The sequence below is a fragment of the Sander vitreus genome, chromosome 11 (assembly GCF_031162955.1).
Source record: "Sander vitreus isolate 19-12246 chromosome 11, sanVit1, whole genome shotgun sequence".
NCBI lineage: Eukaryota > Metazoa > Chordata > Actinopteri > Perciformes > Percidae > Sander > Sander vitreus.
This window is the reverse complement of record NC_135865.1, coordinates 9,317,866-9,338,083: the sequence shown is the minus strand read 5'-3', so window position 1 is coordinate 9,338,083 and position 20,218 is coordinate 9,317,866. Positions and strand designations below refer to the sequence as shown.

Below are 20,218 nucleotides of genomic sequence, written 5' to 3'. Positions count from 1 at the left end.
GATTTTATCAATAGCACCATCAAAACCTCTAAAATTGCCATTTAAGGCTGCCCATTCTTTATTTGAAGGACAGTTGAATTTACCAAATAGTAAAAAAAATATCTGCTGTTGGAATCCAGCAGGTGAAAACAAAAGAATTTAGTAGCTTCAGAAGTCGTATACATGGATTTCTCTGCAATGTCATCACTGCTTGCGCACGCACCCGGGGGGCAGAAAGAAGACGTGTTTCGTGTAGCTAGTAGTAGTAGCAGCATAGCGTAAGTCAAAATGGCAAGGAGTTGTTGCGTGGTTAATTGTACAAACAGAGCCAGTGATGGGTGCCTGATGTTTAACATACCTAGTGGGGAAGCATGCTTTTGCCAAAAACCGGCAGAGGTTATGGCTTCAAGCCATAAGAAGGGCAGATTGGGGTCATATGCAAGAGTCAGGCTCCCATTGTCTCAATCAGAAAAGTTGCAGCTTGTTCAGTTGTTCAGCTAAGTGATATCTACCTGTCAGGGCTGTAGTACTCGAGTCCGGACCATAGACAGTTAAATGTCCAGACTCGAGAGAAGTTTAGACTGCTAGCTAAAGCTACGCCGATGTTTTGCTAACGTTAGAGCAACAGTGTTAGCCTAGCCTGCTAGGTAAATATTACAACTACCTTCGGAGTTTCTTATATCTGCGTCCACGTTGTCAACATAAGACCTGTGGCGTTAGTGCTCCTTTTGTAGTATAATTTTATTGAATGAAATATTAAGCTTCGCTCATACGAGATGGGTGGGTTTTTACACACAAAGCTAACTGGCTATAATTAACCTGTACATATGCTAACGGACATTAGCTAACGTTGCAGAGACAGCGGCAGTTGAGTTTCGGCGAGCTAACCGCGACAGTGTTGTCGCCCTCTCGCCCACAATCAACCTCTGCTGCTAAAAACAGTCAACCTGCAGTGATGTTTTGAAATGGAGACACACATATCGTAACTTTTCCCGGAAATCCTGGCCATTATTTTAAGGCATAAACCAACCATAGGGGTACACTCAGAGGTAGCTAACCCTGCTGCTAACATTGGCCATTATATTAGCCTAAAATGATAATTATAGCCATACATATATATCACAGTAACACTGCAAAATTAAAGACAGACAAACAGATACAACTAAAATCATGTTTTATTGAGTCAGCAGTTATATACAAACAATAAGGAAAGCTTCAATACTTAAGGTTGTTGCAGTAGCGGACCAGCTCACCAATCTGGCTTTCTGCCCCTGGTATGCGCACGCACCCTGTAATGTTTGTAAACAGGAAACCCGTGTATTAAGGGACCTGGAACGATTTGAGAAAGTTCATACAGCTGGCAACGTAGTGTCATTAAAGCAGTATTGTATTGTGACAGACAAAAAGAGAGAATGGTTTGACATTAAATAAGATCCTAAAAAACGCCTTTAAAAAGCAAGTGATCCAACACTTCGATCGTCAAGAAGATGGATAAGATCATTTTACACAGCAGAAGAGGTTACACTGCTTGTGGAGAGGCCACCTGGACATTAACATTAGCAGTTAGATGCATTGTAAGAAGTCTCTTTTCCTGATGAATTAAATCTTTGATTTTAACTGCCATCAGTGAACTGTATGAAATCATGAGTCTCTGGCAATGGCCTGTAATTTGCACAAATTAAAGGCACACATCATGGACTATAATCAAATCACACGGTTATGATAGTAAAAAGTAAAACCGGTAATTATTATTATTATTAGTATCAATAACTCCTCCACAGCAGGTCATTTTGTGCTTAGAGAAGTACTAAAAACATTAGTTAATGCACCTTTGTATGGCCTACTTCAATATGAAAGTCATGTTTTGGTTGTAAATTAACAGAATTCAAAGTGCAGATTGCTTTGAAAAGGCTTTCAGGTCGTTATGTATGATATGTTAAAGAGCTAATGGGACATCTGAAACATTACAGAGTTTGCCGCTTAACAATCAGATTTTCTAAATGCAAGGCCCTTAGGCAGCCAATATAGCTCAAATCTTGGACGACGGAGCTTTGCACAGGCATATCAAATACTTTATCTTTTATTCATCATTTCATTATTCTACTTGGCTGCTGCAAAACTGTAGACGGTACTAATATATTTCATAGTTTGCAGACACTCACTGATGACACAACAGATTCTCACTCCCATCGTAAAATACGGACGCTTGGTCAGGTGCCTTTGGCGTTACTTTTGACGCAGTTAGGTTAAGGAAAAGGTCGTGGGTGGGCTTACGTTTCCATGACACGCGGGACACGATCCCCGGTCTCCTGGGTGAAAGGCCTGTGTTGTTTAGACCCATCCACCACCCCATCCAAACTCTCTATGCAGATTTTCGGCCTTTCATACTACTCCCTACCTACGTCATCTTCAAACCCTGTGCAGCTGCTGCTCTCCCTGGTGCGTTCTACAATATGCTGAAGGGAGCCTTTTGCGTCGCTTCTGACGCTGACAGTCACTGCCCAAACGTCCGTATTTTACGAGTTCGGAGTGAGAACGGGTTGGATGACATGTGAACCATTGATGATGTCACTTGAGGGCCCTGTGCTATTTGTACCTTTGTATTTTTGATGTACAGTTTAGAGATGGAAGGTGCTGCTGGTTCCTGGAACCTTTTTCCCCAACTGAATCACCATTACGGAATTCCGTTTCTTTAAAAAAAAGAATCAGAATATTGCTATACATGAAATCCTGAATAGTTTAATGATACTATAAGTTTATGTCACAGCAATCAATTAAGATTTCAACTCTGCTCTAAATACTATGACAACCATCAGACTAGAGAGTATGTGAATCCCAATTCCTAGTGGCTGAATTCATCCAACAATGACCTGTAGTCCCCAAGTGAATGGTATAATAATACCAATAATGGTCAGCTGGTTGCTCCTTTGTCCCTTGTGACTAACCACAGTATTGCAAGAAAAAAAAAAACTCCGTTAGCCCTCAGACCACTATTATAAGAGATGAAGATGAACTTTTGCAACAAAATGCTCACGATGAAACACAAGAAACCTCAATCAGCTCAGACAAATTTAAACATTTGATTCATTTAGATTAGTTCACTGCATTAAATGTCTTCGATACAGTTGCAGCAGAGCCTTCCACAGTGGTGAAGATTCCTCTTTCTCTCAGCACATCGGCTTGTGATTTGCAGAACATAGTCTGATCTATGAAAACATTTATATGGACATTTTGGAAATGCCAGGTGTCATCAGTGGATTTCACTGGCGGTTTACTGTGGAGGACAGTTAAAGCAGCTGGAAACAGTGGCATCTATTTGTACCATCGTCAAAATGTGGTGTTCTGGGTGTGCTGGCAGATCCAGCCGATAGCACAGACAGATGGAGAAAGGGCAGGAGTGTCGCTGCCTCCTCTGGTTGCCATGGTGAGGAAGAAAGGAAGTGTGTGAATAGACAGCCATTGTAAGTAAAGCAAAAGGAAACTGAATTATCATTCAGCAGGTGGCACAGACGCTGTGCCGCCACCGCCAGGTAATGAAGGATGTCGGCCTTCCTGCACTCACACAGGGAGGGCAATAATCTCCCATCAGCCACCTTTCTCTTCGCAGGAAGTAAAAGACCTCACACTGTTGATTGACTTGTCAGGTCAGTGGCCATGTGAACCGCGTGAATATAACAACTCTGCCAGTTTGATGACGGGTTGAATAGACAGTGTTGTGATCTGCTGTGGCCTAAGAAACGGACACCATGTGGAAATAAGCCCCCTTTATTCAATATCGATTTACATTTTATATAAAAATTACTTACATTTAATACATTTCTTCAAAATACAAGCAGCCAAACAACATACAAATCAAATACAAAATTATAAAATTTCTTATAATTATCATCTTCCTTTTCTGAAATAACAGATGTGTTTATAACTCTTCACCTTTTTGTAGCTGTGGCAAATCTCTGTTGTCTACAACTTTAAGCCATCTGTAGATATATGAGACCTAGAAAAATATGGTATTCTGGGAATCTGATCGGAGAACATTCAAGGTGGGCTTCAATCTCTTTCACCAAAAGATTAGTTCATGTGGTATGTCATTGTAGAAACCGGGGGGCTGGAGGTGGATATCCACGGAAATGGAAAAGACAGAAGACCTATGGAATTACATATTGTGTGAGAAAAGATTATGTTGATAGTATGGCCTCCACTGGAAATCCAATCCGTAGATCTGTCAGATACAGAGGAGAGAAAAAAAATAGACAAAACCTAAAAAATATCAAGCTTCACTGCTCAGTTGTGAAGCTCTGTGATCCATACGTCATATGACATGTGAAAAAAGAAAGAAAAAAGCCTTAGAAACAACCCTCTTAATGCCTCTCTTCGGTACTTACATTTGTTCAGAAAAATTGAGCCAACCTGCCTTCGTTACCTTCACAAAACGACACACTGTCCGTGTTCCACTCAAACTAGAAACAGGTATGGGTACAAATTTCAGTACTGCATTTTAAGGTTTAAACTGTGCACGAGTGTGGCTTATGGTGTTAATAAAGTTTTTGCAAATCAGCAGCTTTACTTCAGTGTCAAAGAGTATACAGTATATTGCTGTATAACTTATGTTTGACAAACATTAGAAAGCAAACAGTAAATGGAAAATAAATCTCTTCAGCACACCAAGGACATTATGCTGATGCTAAACCGGTAAAACCTAAGAGCCTCATAGGAAATAGAAAAATTCTTGTTTCCTCCTTCATATTATACATTGTACATTGTGGTAAAAAAGAAGTACAAAGTGTAAAGTTAGGCTATGCGGCGGTTTCATGAATTGTCCCCTCTAGTTTCTTTGGGAGTAGCTCTCTCCTCTCGTCAATACTGATGACTGGCTTTCGGCAGTTTTGTCCGTCGATATAGATCTTTGCATACACTGGGTTTGAGTAGTTCATGGGCTGTAAAGGAAGGAAAGAAGATGGATACAATTATATTTATTGATATAAATTTCTTAAGAACAGTGGGAGTCTTAAAGCTGCATTAATACATTCTTGTTGAGAACACAACATCTAACATGATTCATCTGGATTTGTTGTGTTTTGTACACCTGATGAATGAAGTCCAATAGTTACTCTTCTTTTAGCTCTGTTTTGGTCCCCACCAACTCATGAGAAAAAACATCTGGCTCTAAATACTTCACGTTGTTTACTACAGTAGCAAGTTGCTAACTTTGTTTGCTGTTTAGTACTGGACACTAGCGTACAGTCCGTTTACCAGAGTTGCATCTGCTGAAAAGGTTGATAAGTTAAGTTATAAAGGTTGAGAGTTTGCAGGACAGCTTGCAAAAAGACCCAAAAGAGACAAAACAACTCGGTGGAGCTGAGAGGAACTTCATTACTACGAGCAACCTCCTGTTTCACATTACACAGGGCCATTTGAGCTAAAGTTAATATAAGAAAATATTGATTAGTGCAGCTTTAAAGAAAATCCACTGTGATTATCAAGGTTTAAAAAAGTGGGCTAAACATCTGAGTTATACTCTATCGGAAACAGAACAAAGAAAAGCACAAGACAAGACTCATGCATAACGTATAAGTAGATTGTTATTCAGTGAGCAATAGTACAGTAACAGACAGCAACATGCAGGAAGAAGCCAATGTAAACATACAGTAAAGCCATGCAAGCCCACTGTCTACATGCCAAAGTATAATGCAACTTGAATTGAATTGAAGTGCTCTCACAAAATGATGTAGGAAATAGCTATAGATAACTGTGGATGTTACCGTGACTCACTTTGGCCTGTATTACATTTGGTACAGGTCGTCATATCAATTTGTTTAAAATGTGTGCCAGGTAACTGCCACTACTGCTTGACTACATGAGATTGAATTTGTTTTCTAGAGGGAAAACACAAAGTGAAGTTTGGAAAGTTCACCTGTCCAGGGATTACCTCCTTGGGCACAGAATTGATGCCTAAGGTGTGAGGGTCACTGGATTTTACACACCAGCCCTGCAACACAACAGGCACCACCTCTGTTTACAGTGCAAAGTTAAATTCATTAACACCAACACAGCTAACACCAAACAGTTTGACGCATGTAATAACACTTGGCCAACTACTTTTTTTAAATCTATCTACAAATTTCCAAAAATCAGTCTAGTTGTAGCAAGTTTCCTCTATAGAGCACAATAAAGTATACTGCACTGAATTAAAGAAGAAGGTTATTGTAGGGGACCAAGAGAGTGTAGTGGAATACAGAAGCTAGTTTAGATTCAAGCCAGCGTGACTCTGTTGAAAATACAGCCAGATTGGACTGACAATAGCAAATGTCAAAGTTGGCAGGGTAAGAAGCAATAGCATTAGGCTTGAGGCTCTCGCAGGTGAGCTAGATAACAACATCAGTGAAGGTGTTATGATTCATTTGATATGCTGAGTGTTAGTGTGGGGTTGAAGGCCATGAACAGAATAAATCACCAGCCAGATGAAAAGTCCCCTTGGTTCATGGCACCTGTACATTACTGCACACTACTGTATCCAGCTTTTCACTACATCTCTAAAAACAACAACATGTAACTAGATATCGCATTATCACAGTTATTGAAGCAGAGACAAAGAACACAACACACAATTATTTTTTATAAAGCTGTAAAATGGTGGTTGGTGTCCTCGCTCCTTCCTGCAATTAAATTATTATTTTTTTCAAGTTTTTTTTAAGTTGTACTTGCATTATTGGATGCAGATGCAATAAGTCGAAGCACAGGCAATTATGCAGGTTTAGTTGGGTGTAATTGACAGGGTGTCCCTATTTTCAGGACTATGCTGGTGCAACAGTGACGCTCCTGCAACATGTTATTTATAATAGTATTTTTTATAAGTATATTATTATATAATTGGCAGGTGTGAAACGGATTGGCATCAATGAAGGCCAATCAAATCAGCTCCTCTCCTCTCCCTTTTTCAAGTACTGCACTCATTTTCAAGGATGTGTAAGAGGACATCAACACATATGGCAACATAAATATGAGTTCCTAGAAGATGAATATACTGCAACTAAAATGTATTTCCTGCTAAATTAAATACAATTCTGGAAATAGTGGATTTCTTGTCACAATGAGTTTGGAGCATACAGTACTGACAGACTTACAAAATAGCAAAAATAAGTTCTTGTTATAACATGAAAAACCTCGTTTCAGATCCATCTTGTTAAAAAAAAGTAGTGAGTAGTGTTATCCAGTCAATAGCTAAAGAGACACTGTAGATCAATCATATAACATGAATACCATATTGATTGACAGATCATAAAAAAGATACATCATATACCATTATTGATCAATCATATCTAATACTTTTGTAAAAGACAGTTTTAATCTTAACAGGATGATAGAATAAATAAAAGGAAATAAATAAATATCACAAAATTGATCAATCATATAGCATCGATCGAGACATGTAAAGGTTTTTTAAATTGTATTTACTATAGCTGTGAGCTGCTTTCTTATTATTTTGTGCCCCTATCTAATTATTGTGTGTAGATTTGATGGCAGGGAAGATCAGTGATTGTAGACCACCAGGCTCACAGTTTTTATGATGTAACAAGATACAATGTGTTTCTTGTTAAAACGTGTTAAACTTGTTAAAACTGAATAATTTGACATGTAGTGATAATGAATACATGAAAACATTATAAGAAGGATGTTGTTAAAACAAGAAACTATTTTAGTCAAAATGTGAACCCGAGCTTATGTATATTTTGTCATAGTGGCAGCAATATGCTGCTGTAATGTTGCACTGCATAAAACAGCGAAGAGCTAAAACAAAAAACGAATTTGCTTTTCAGGCACATGTAAAGCTTCAGCTTGCTGTTGGCATTGTGGTTAGTTTAATATTGAGCTCATAAAGCCAACCTTGTGAGGGTCCAGTGTGAAGTTGGGTCGCAGCAGGCTGCCTGCATCAGCATGGTTGTCATGGTCCACTTCATACATGTTGTATGACGGGTTCCCAATCTCCACGTTTATCCCTCCGTTTGTCATGGGCTGTCTCTGGACACGTTTTCCCCTGAGGTGTGCGGAGCCAGGAGTCATTAACATGATACACAACATGCAGGTCAACATGCTGTACAGCTTCGCCCGGCTCCACACAACAAATCACATCACACTACTTGGCACACTTGGAGTATATAACTTTGCTTGGCAGACCTAAAAGCTGGATTATAATCAGAGGCTCAGTGCAGAGGTCAGGCGTTCTGCTGAGCATGTTGAAACAAACGAAAAGAAACTTTTCATTTATAAACCAAATATGTCCATTCATCTTCAAAGCTGCGTAGTGTTGTCTCTCTCATCATTTGTTGCTGCTGAGAAGCATCTCTCTTATTTATATTGTATTTCCTCATTTATTTACTTACCTTTGCCTCCGTTTGCAGATGTAAACACCTGCTACCACCATCACAATCAAGATTACCAGCAGGACCAGAGGCACAATGATGGCTATGCTCCCTGGGAAACAGACAGGAGAGAGATGGTGTGGAGAGATGAGTGAAAGGAGCTGAGATGGGCTCAGATAGTGACACATTGTATGTAGCCATGCCTGACTGTGGCTTCAAAAAAGGCTTTTAAAAAAGCTTGGTTAACTGCACATTTCCCTCTATTTACAGAACAGCCGTCTTACATATGAGCCGCTATACAGTAATGTTTATGTAAATGCATAAATTCCATAAAGTCATGCATTATTTTAAACACCTGCAAAGATCTTAGTTAGAAAATGAGGACTATAAGAAGTCCCAATGGTATGCAGAGCCCAGAATGTCAGAGTATTTTTATTTAAGAGGTTTCCATGTAATACTTAACATTAACTTAAAGACAGTCAGATAACTTAACTGTGATGGGCTGCTCTTCTAATTCTAATGAAGTAAACCTGCGGAGTGAAGGCTTTTCTGTTCAAATAAGCAAACTGGCTAGTTTGGATGGAGGTCGGGCGCACCACCGGCCCATCTCGTCCCGCACCGTCAGGGAGGTGGAGCATGAGCGCGTGCGAGGGCAAAGCCAGAGGAAACTCTGGTGTAGGCCCGTAGCGGTCCTGACATGCAAATCGGTCGTCTGGTCACACGGACCTCTATAGTGAATTTGCAGCCAACCCCACAAAAGGCCAAAATAGCCAATTTGACTCTCTTTCTCTTCATTCTTCTTCTCCTCCTCAGCACCTCCTCATTAAGGTTATGGCTGCCATTACACAAACATTTTTAAATAAAAGCAAAAATGCTTACTTCCTCCATAACCTCCCTAACTTTAGTGCAACAGCGTGCTGCGTCTGATGTCATTGTTATTGTTCTTTTGCGCATGCAGGTCAGTTCAAAACCGCACACAGTTCACACTGGAACCTCATATAGGCCACATTTTAAAAGGTAATGTGAACAGCCAAAAATCGGATCTGAGCAAAAAATCTGAATTAGGCATTAAGACTTGCAGTGTGAACATAGCTTATGTGAAGCCTGAATGTGTTGATGTTTAAAAATGTGATCATTTGCGATAGATTTGAGGGATATTGAATGGGGACACAGTAGGAATGATAATATTCATACAGGAAATACGTAAGGTTTTATAACACGCACTTGAAATTCCCAATACTCACCCCCGCTGGTATTGTCTGATCTGCTGCTTTTAGGGGCAGGTCTCTCACACTGTGTTCCTGCCCAATTGGCTGAACATCTGAAGGAGGTCAAAAGAGAGTAAAAATAAACTACTAATATAATATTTTTCCTAGCAGGAAAAAACTGCTGGAAAAAACACCTTTACAAAATGAACTACATTATGATGTAACCATGGCATACACATACAACACATTATGATTCTCACTATGAAGTGCTTTGATCCAACACAAACAAACCACCACCTGGAGAGAGAGCACTATGTATACATACATGTTGTGTCCATAAACAGTGTGTGTGTGTGTGTGTGTGTGTGTGTGTGTGTGTGTGTGTGTGTGAATTTACATGTTGAATATTCAGTGTTGAAAATTAACAAAAGAATGACAGCGGGACAACAAGTCGTCATCTCATTTGTGTTCCAATGGGATCCAATGGGCGTGATGTATGACCCTTGTTAGAGGAGGTGATATCTAATTTCACACGACTGACGCAGATGGGTCTTTAAAGCATGAGTGATCTGGTAGTTGCGACTGGATGATGACAGAATGAAATTACTCTAAATTGCATGCACTCTAAGAATCAGAACATCATCGAAAATAAGAATGCAGCCCCATATACACGGGAAATGAATCAAACCCTCGTTGAACGAAATGTCACAGCAGCATGAATTTTAATGGGAAATTGGGAGCATCGGGGAGTTCTCCTTTGGGAAGCGTAAACCATGGAAAGACTAATTCCTTAAGAAATGAAGAAATTCTCTTAACTCTGTGTTGAAGGCGTTAAAGATAAACACTAAAACTTAAACTGATGAGATGTTCAGCCTAGTAAGTTATACGCTTACGTGATGACTGGTCAATAACGAACATATTCAACTTGCCATCATGCACAGGTTACAAATGCACAGACTGATGATCACGTCACAGAGACAGTGTCACGTTTTAGTTCCACTTCCCCGATTCCTGTGTGCTGGGTGACGACTGCATGAGATGGGTGGATGGGTGGCAGTGAGGGGCAGCAAAGGTACAAAGTCATGCAGCAACTGATAATGTAATAAGTGCCACATCAGCTAATACCTGCTCAGAATGTAATGCAAATAGAAAATATTGAGCTCTAATTCAAGGATTTTAGTTAATAAAAATACAAAATTAGAAATACCTTAATCTACTGTGCCCAACTTCTGCTCCTACTTCTACCACAAGTACTACTACTCCTACTCCTAATAACAATAAGTAATATAAAAGGACTAGTTTGACAATTTGGGGAAAATTCCTATTTGATTTCTTGCTGAGTCAGATACAAGGATTGACACAATTTGTCCCAAGTCTGTTTTTTTAAGTATGAGTCAACATCTGGTCAGCTTAGCTTAGCACAAAGACTAGAAACATGGGGAAGCAGCTAGCCTGTCCAAAGGTAACAAAATCTGCCGATGAGCACCTTTAAAGCTCATTATCGTATATCTCTGAGACTTCCTAGTTAAATAAGGGTTCCCTAAAAATAATAATAATGCAAATGTGATGTAAAAAACATCACTAATAAAAATTGACATCAGTTAATAAAGTCATCTAAAGGTAACATTTTTTGTTTGAAGTCAATTTTATTACAATAAATAAAATGAGCGTGTGACAAAACATTTTCTCTCCAGTTTAAATGAAAGCTGTTGCTGGTAAAAGGGCAAACCAGTGTTTGACAACAACTTTACAAGCTTAGTAATATTGTATGTCACAGTAGTAATTATTTACTAATGGCACACTCCAGTCACAACCAATGGCTGAAAACTATTTTAATAAAGACTTTCCAAAAAATATTTGAATGTAATTATGATCTAGTGAAATATTAATGTCACTACACTGACTCTCAGTTCACTACTTTGGGTTACTTTTTGACAAGTCATTACTTTATTACACTTATTACATGATAAGTTGCTGCAAGGCGGCACTGTGACCGAAAGCCCATATACTGGACTGAGGCTGAAATGGAGCCAGATGGAGTTGGGGTGGGGGTGTGGACAGAAAGGGGTGAGTGGGCTCTGAATACAGCTGGAGAGGTGAGAAGGACCTACTTGCAGCGTGGTTTGTTAAGAGCTGTTAATGTGCACATCCCCTCATTCTGACAGAAGTAATCGCAGGGGTTGGCCAGCTCATCACAACGTTGGTTCTTGAACCCTGACGTGCAGCTGCAAAACATTGTGTTGGGAGTGATAAAAGGGCCCAGAGAATGTATACTGTTGAACTGTTTGCTGCTTGATGAATGGAGACTGACACTCTAATCCCTTTTAGCAGCTTCAGTCATAAACATGGAGTAAATCAATGTTGTGTCTGCATCAAGCAAATTAGCAAAAAATAAATATATGCACACAAATCAAGAGAAATAAGGTATGTAATTGTAATAAGAAGACTAATAAGAGTTCTTTTGGTCAATTGATTACAAAAAAATAAAATAAAATAGAACAAGGCAAAATAAAATGTTATTTCCATTTAATTTCAGCTGAAGATGGTACAAATATATATATTGAATATAAATGGCTAATAATTGTTTTGTAAACCATCTATAAACATTGTTTGGACATGTATTATAAAGTTGTAACAACTGCTTATTATAATGAGATCATGATAAATAAGTGGTTTATTAAGCTTTTACAAAGCATTTTTGGGTGATCTATAAAAGAGATGATTATTTCATTATTTGTGCACTGATAATAGCTATCTAAATGTTCATAGATGCTTTACAAATTATTTATTAACCATTAACAATGTATTATAATCATCAGTTGCAACTTTATAATAGCCATCCAAATAATGTTTATTGATGGCTTACAATACAATGTACATATTGTTGTAATGTGTGCAACAATAAACTGTTAAAACATATCTTATAGCCTTACTTTTAATTAGTAAACATTATCAAGTAATTGTTTGTAAACAGTAGAATAACTATTAAGTTTAATTAACTATCAATTCACCATTTATGAGTGATTTTATATATATAGTATTATAAAGTGTTACCAAAAAGGTTTGCAATACTTCAAAATGGAAGATTGTAAGAAAGAATTGGGAATTACTGTACCTAAATGTATGACTTAAAATTAGGAAATAGGAAAAATTAACAGAGAGAGCAAATTTCTTTGCATCTGGATAACTCTAAATCAAAATCAAATTATATACATAATATGGATTTATTGTTAGACAAATATGGGACCTGTTCAAACTGAGGTCCATTGGAAAATGCTAGCCAATTCTGCAAAGATATCCTTAACAAGTTATCTCATAGTTGGTCTGGAAAGAATGTTATTGAGGAAGAGAATGCCAGAAGAAGTCAAAAGTCACACATAAACATTGTGCCATGTCAAGAACATATTTTCATCTGAAAGAAAGTCCTTCTATTGTGCACACATAGTCCAAAGCCAGTTTCTCAACTACAGCTTCAGAGATAACTCATACTTCCAATTAAAATACTGTTGTGGTTTACTACTGACTGACTGACGGAACACAATTGCTGGAATAAGTGAGACATTTTGCATTGTATGGAAAAAGAGCAATTGTATAGTTGAAATGCTTTTCAAGAAGAATATGCAAATATTTCTCACTGAATAGCAGTGAGGGCTTAGACGTTTACCATAGCTGTCTTGACTCATGCATTTTGAAAATCTCTTCAACCTTTTTCAGTGTTTAGTGCAAGAATTGTTTGCAATTGAAGCAGTTCTGCCCTGCAAGGTTTTCGCTTTGGGAAGGCTTGATGAAATATGCATTTACTCAGAGTATTAAGGGCAAACATTATGATTTCTTGACACTGACATATCCATCATCTCACATAATCTCTGTTCTTTGCAGCAAATAATAAACCACATTATCTAGATCTGTTAACCTCATCGAATAAGATCATTTGCATAGAAATTGATTCTATCCCCTGGAATTTGTGAGTGATGACCGCAAATTTCAATTTAAGTACACTGGACAATGGCCAGTTAAAAAAATAAAGAGTTAGGCTTTTGAAATGAATTTCCAATTTCCTCCTTGGAGAGATTTTTAACACAGCACTGCATGTGATTATAGATGAGGTGGTATTAATCTATGGGCAGCGCTTTGAGTAGTCTTTCACAATAATTCCCAAGTGTCTGCCAGTCAAGCTTTTGTCTGTTACAAGTCTGTGCCGTTGGATATCATGACATGTTCTACCACTGACACACACCTCAGCTTCTTTTTTTAGAACTTCTAAAACCTACTACTGAAGAGAGTCAGAGAGGCCTGACATCAGCTCTTTACTGCAAGGAGGAACAGTGTGATATGTTCAGAATTGCAAGCTTTGAATGCGCTTTGAAACCATCTTTTATCTGCCTAAAAACCATAAGCCACAGTGAGGTGTCACACAGCATAAGATGGTGTACTGGCACTCAGCCCCTTGCTGTGCCATGGCCCCCACATAGTGACATCAAACATTCCCTCAACTTAAGGATTTCTTTCCAGAGGAAGACATCTATCTTGTTCTCCAAGCAGGGAAATGATACCCCTTGGTGATTTTCAGTGTTACTTCTAAGGCCAAGCTTTCTGGGGCACAGAGCCAGCATTTGAATGGAGTGAGAGTGAACAGTGAGAGTGTGAATTAAAGTGAAGAGCATTACATGTTTTTCCCCCATTTTCCTTCACCCATTAAGCAGTGACTTACTGACAGAAAGGCAGGTTGGTGTCAGGGTCCAGGTGACAGGTGCCTCCATTGTAGCAATATCCGTCACACAGCTGACAGCTCGGTGCTATTCTGCCATTTGTGCAACTGGAGGGTGAAGAAATAATGGATGCTAGCAACAGAGAACTACACTTTTACAGGAAGCAAAATGAGTCAGTGGTGGTTTGTCAGACATATGCATAATTCATATAAAGCGGGATAGTTCACCTGGCTTCTAATTCACTGGCTTTACCAGAAGTTAAATTGCTGTAGGGTGTGTGGCCCAGTACATTTTTCAGGTTTAATCAAATCAATTAATTCAGCTTGCAGCCTGCAGATCCAGCAACTGAGACCTGAGGATACGCTGTAGAACTAATGCTTTTCCAGAAATGATGAGGACCATACAGCCTTGGCATTATCGCAAAAAGGGATGAGGGACAAAAAAAATGAGCAGATACCAAGCACTCACTTGCAAACCACATCTCCTGTCTCCTCGTTAATGAGGCAGGGAGCACCGTGACATCGAAGACACTTGTCCACCTCGCACTTGTTTCCCTCAAACCTGGCGGGACACACACACTCCACATACCCGCTACTGGATAGCGTGCAGGCCTTGGAGTTCACACAGTAGTGATGACAGATGTCTGTTCCACAGACACAGAAATATAAAGAGAAAGAGAGGTAGTGTGTAATGAGAAACTGGGAACATAGTTTAAGATAGTTTGATTGGAATTGTACACAGTTTTAATGGGACCTAATTATCCACATCAAATGACATCTTAGCCACAGATGAAATAATTTCACCCCTTGGGCAAGCAACGACAAGGAAAATACTAATGATGTGGAATTGAAATTCTTTTCCCACAACCCATTATGACAAAGCAATTTAAAATTAAATACATTATCACTTCAGCACAGAAACACCCAAAGGTTGTTTGATGGTAGCATTTTGATTTAGTTTATCTGCAAATAGAGTCAAATGCGGTGTTTGTGGAAAGAAAATACTTTAGGGGGTTGTTTGTTCCACACACTGTGTGTGAAATGCTTAGTTCTATAGATTGCATGCAGCATAACTGAATTCAAATCAATGCTTTGTTGTGAGTGTTCTTGTGGCTTGGCTTGAAAGGCTAATGTCAATCATATGGAGGCCAAGTGCAGCAATAACCTGTTTGTTGTTGTGTTTGCAGTGGGTGGAGGACTCACGGTAAAGACAGCGGTCCCCAGTATATTCTGCCATACAGCGGCACACTGGCTGGTTCCCCTGAGTGACGTCGCATGTTCCCCCATTTAAACAGTAGTTGTCACAAATCCTCCTCTCACAGAAAGGCCCTGAGAAGCCAACAGGGCAGCGGCATGTAGACTTACCTGGACAAAGACAAAAAGGAAAAATTAAGAGAGCCTGAAAAGACCAAAACCAACAATGCATTGATCCTACTCACAAGTACCGTCTCTGTATCAAAATCCTAATATTGCCATAGCTCACCATTGTTGTCGAAAAACTATTAAATACCTTTAACACATCAATGCACACACTGGATGACATATTCCATTCTGTGTCTTTCTCACATACACACTCCTTCTGCTGTAAGTACTCTATAGCGCTTATGGCTGAAAAAAGTCCCGAACAAATGCACTTCCAATTTCAGTAATGTTTGCTAAAAGTTAAATGACCCAGCTGTTTTGCCAAATGAATGACTCTTTTAAAACAAATCAAACTACATACTTCTGACCGGTTAAAACAATGAATAGAAAACTTCTAGTAATATTATCTTACATGCTTATGCTTGCGTCGATCTAAATACCCAACTCATTACAGTTTGTGGTGAGCTCCAGTGTACGATTGGCCATCAATCTGCCATTGTCAATCATGTCATCATAGTTACATATTGTATGCAAAAGATAATCCTTATAGTCACCAAGACAGATGTTAAATAGAAGAAGTAAAAAGCCTCCATGACTTTGGTGAGAGTAAAGGCAAAGATCCATCCTTCCATCCATCATTTAAGACACATATTCATGTATGGGTCAAGGAGACCGCAGATTGCCACGTATGGAGAGAGCTAAGGTGCCCTTTGTCTCACTTATGTCCTGCAAGGATCCCAAATCGTTCACAGGCCAGACATAATATGCATATACTGTAATTCCTCCAGCGTGTTCTGGGTCTGCCCACGGTTTTCTCCCTTTTCAGACATGTCTGGAATATCTCTAAGAGGGAGGCATTGAAGAAGCATCCTAATCAGATGTCCAAAGTACCTTAAGTGGCTTCAACATGAGGGAACAGTGTTTTTTCATTTTCCAACAGGTTTTATAGCCTTACATATTCTTATATTACACACTTGAGAGGAAAGGCCACTCCTTTACCATCTAGGGTACCTCCCCCCACAACTCTCCTGGTTGAGGGTGAGTGTGATTTATTGTTAGTCAGAGTAACACTATCAGTAGGTTGAAATGAAATGAAATCAGCTCTTCATATTCCTCCAAAGGCAGTGCACTCTCCACCATGATTTACTCACACTTTCATAATGAAAGGCAGAATAATCAAGGCTGGTTTAAGCGATGTTCAGTAAAAACAACAATTGTTGCTGCCCAGGCGCAACTGCGTGCATAGTATACAAGCAAGTTGCCATGGATACAGGTCTTGCCATGTAGGTCACACAACACTACTTGGTAATTTCACACTCCACAACTCTGTGGCTGGGATAATCTGGGTTTGAAATGTCCAAGAGACAATCATTCTGCCTCCAATCACTTCTCTGTTAACTCAATGGCAGCTTTCTCTACAGGAACTACTTTTAATCTAAAAAAAAGGCAGAATAAAACTGTAGGAAAAATCCAAGTAAACACATAATGGAGGCATTTCCTCATGCGGATGACGCTATATCAGTGCCATCTTTTACTGCCTACACTGAGGAATATTTTACATTTCTACACAAATATGGGGTTCATCAAAGAAACTAGCTACCATGTCACATCTGGCCACCTGAACAGGTTTCCTTCTTACTTGACTTCACCCTGAATGTAACTGGTTGAACTTAAATCCAACCCTATTAGCTTCATTGAGACCCTTCAAAGGAAAGTCCTTACCAACATTACGGCGAGTCAGGACATGTGTACTGTCTATGACACTGCAGAAACATAATTTGATGAGGTGGCTTGGATATGCAAATCCCCACAGGGAGCTAAGAGTGCAGTACCCATCTTACTTGCTTGCTTTCTAAACTAGCATAGACTGAAGTAGTATACTAAGTTTGATAGCCATTCAGAGATGTCAACTGCAAAAACAAAAAAGATCAAAATCATCCCTATTATAGCACCTATTGTCAGAAAAAAATACAATGGTGGTAATGTTATGATTATTAATGAGTAATAACTATGAGTATAACTATGAGTATATTTACTTTTATGCAAGGTTTTTTCTATGTTTCATATTTTTCTGAACACATACTACAAAGACACCCATTAATGCCATAAAAGCATAGATAAACGAGAACAGTTGTGTGTCTATGGTTTAAGTATGTGTTTTGTTGCCAAAATTTCCATTAGAGTGTAGGTAAACCAGTTGAAGGGATAGGAGAGCAGAAATTCAATGACACCTTGCATTTTTATAGATAAAACTGGAAAATGTCCAGCCTCTAATTGATTGTGAAGTTGCCTTCAGTCCTCTTTTATCACCGAACCAGTGACTTTAGGAAACCCATTTGACTATATTCACCACATCGCTCATATTTAGTAATTTCAGACCAATTTTCTTATGCCTCAAAGACATGTGGTCAATGCAGCAAGACCTCTTCCTATGATAACAGACAAATTGCCAAGCATGAATGAAAGAAAAAGGCATTGTGTCACCGGCAGCACAATACATATCACAACACTTTCATTTTCCTCTCAGCTGTCTACCACAAATAGGAATACAATTCATCATCCAGTGTAGCATGTTGGACTACGGAGCCAGTGAATGAAGAACAAAATAAGACTGACTGTCACCAGTAGGAGCCCTGCCTTCTCTTACTCAGTCCTGAAGCCCTTCTGCAGAGATCCCACAGCAAGTAACATGATTTGAATTCAATCTTGACGGACTCTATTTCGTTTAATGAGAAGCAGTGATTATCCTGACTTCTGTTTATGTCACGTAGAGCTGTTTTAAGAACAGAATTTGAAAACAAGATAAAAAAGATTTATTTTCTCAAAAATATCACTTTGCTTCCTGTCCAGATTTTATGCTATACTTTAAAAAGGCCTGCAGAGAATGAAAGATGACCTATTTCAAGGAATAAGTGTTTATTAAAAACCATTTGCATGTAAAATCAAAAGTCCACATTTTTATCTCTCTAACTGTTTGGCGTAACTGCTATGACTCACCCAAACATACTGCTTGGTTTCTCATTTTATTTACGAAGTGTCATTCAATGAATACATCTTTAATAATTTCAAACCACTTGAATAAGGCTCTGCCATTATAAAACATTAATGTGGGAACACAAACCACACTTTCTGTATCAGGGCAATTGCTCTGGTGAATCTTTTTTTCTTTATTTTTATGAGAAATGGAGATGTTGTGGGTAATTGCTATGATGGAGGAGATGATGTTCAGGCTTATAATTCAATGATAACATGTTTAAAGGGGCTGTGCATCCTGATTCAATTCCATCTCTGACATCTCAGCATATTCGCTAAATTGTGGGGTAGAACTGGTTTGTTCCAGAACCCAACCTGGAGGAAGATCGATATTTGAGGCTTGTTCGACAGTAACATTAATGACAAAACCTGCTCAACTGGCAGAAGTAATGTGGCAAATGTGAGCCAAAGTGAGAAAAGCGTGGAAGTTTAAAGGAAGACAAATGTGGTTGAATGTCATCATGCACTGGGTCAGCGTGCAGGAGAAAAAAGAAAATGTGGTTACACTTTACTTGAAGGTATCTACATAAGAATGACATGACACTGTCATGAACGTGTCATAAACATTATAAACAAGTCATAAACGTTAATAACATAACGCTTATTTTAGTAAGTGTCATTCGGTTGTTGTCATGACAAGTTATGGTTAGGGTTAGAGTTAGGGTTAGGGTTCATGTGTCATGACTGTGTTATGACAGTGTCATATGTTCATGACAGTGTCATGTACGGTGGCCCTGAAGTGCAAATCACAACAGCAAATAGAAAAACGCAACAGCAAATCATAAAACACAACGGCAAATAGGAAAACATGACAGCAAATAGGAAAATACGACAGCAAATAGGAAAACACGACAGCAAATATGAAAACACGACAGCAAATATGAAAACACAACGGTAAATATGAAAACACAACGGCAAATATGAAAACACAACGGCAAATATGAAAACACGACAGCAAATATGAAAACACTTCAACAAATATGCAAACACAACGGCATTAACTTCTACCGGAAAAGGTAGGGCCTATCTAGTAGAGGATGGACCCTCCTGATTGGACAGCCTTAATGCAGTGCAGCAATTTATATATACATTAAAAATGATTAATTTTAATGGGAAATCATGAAAGATTTGCAGGTCATCGGAACAGTGTTAGTTTTACATTTGTTACAGTAAGGGAAGTATAACACTTGTTCTGAAGTCCCCCCCCCCCTTGGAAGACAAGGTCATCATCATCTGATTTTTGTTTCTTGTTTAGACTTTATTTGTTATATATAGTTGGTCTTTGGTCCTTGTTATTTCCTGTGACTAAATAGGAGCAGCTCCCGTTTTGCTCATAGGCTTCCTTCAGGTCCAGACATCTGGTCATTGGGGAGACCAAACAGCCTTCTCTCATTCACCTGCAATCTTAGCACACTTTTATAACCGTGAATAATGCAAGTCTGATTTGAGGAAGTGCAAAGTTCAGACTGTTTATAATATCACGATATACCTTTTCCAGTAGAAGTTATGCCGTTTTGTTTTCATATTTGCTGTTGTGTTTTCCTATTTGCTGTCGTGTTTTCATATTTGCC

The 20,218-nt window shown here is 38.8% G+C and overlaps 1 protein-coding gene across 1 annotated transcript in view; it reads right to left on the bottom strand.

The window, feature by feature from the left end:
• Nucleotides 1-3,996: 3,996 nt before the first annotated feature.
• LOC144525808 (low-density lipoprotein receptor-related protein 1B-like) overlaps nt 3,997-20,218 on the bottom strand; it is a 60,241-nt gene continuing 44,019 nt past the window's right edge. Inside the window, exons 10-16 of the mRNA XM_078262873.1 lie at nt 15,456-15,617; nt 14,722-14,896; nt 14,256-14,360; nt 9,581-9,657; nt 8,358-8,448; nt 7,861-8,011; nt 3,997-4,913 (exon numbers count right to left, since the gene is read on the bottom strand). Coding sequence (XP_078118999.1) covers nt 4,773-4,913; nt 7,861-8,011; nt 8,358-8,448; nt 9,581-9,657; nt 14,256-14,360; nt 14,722-14,896; nt 15,456-15,617 — 902 coding nt within the window. The 3' untranslated portion in view covers nt 3,997-4,772. The remainder of the gene's footprint in view (nt 4,914-7,860; nt 8,012-8,357; nt 8,449-9,580; nt 9,658-14,255; nt 14,361-14,721; nt 14,897-15,455; nt 15,618-20,218) is intronic.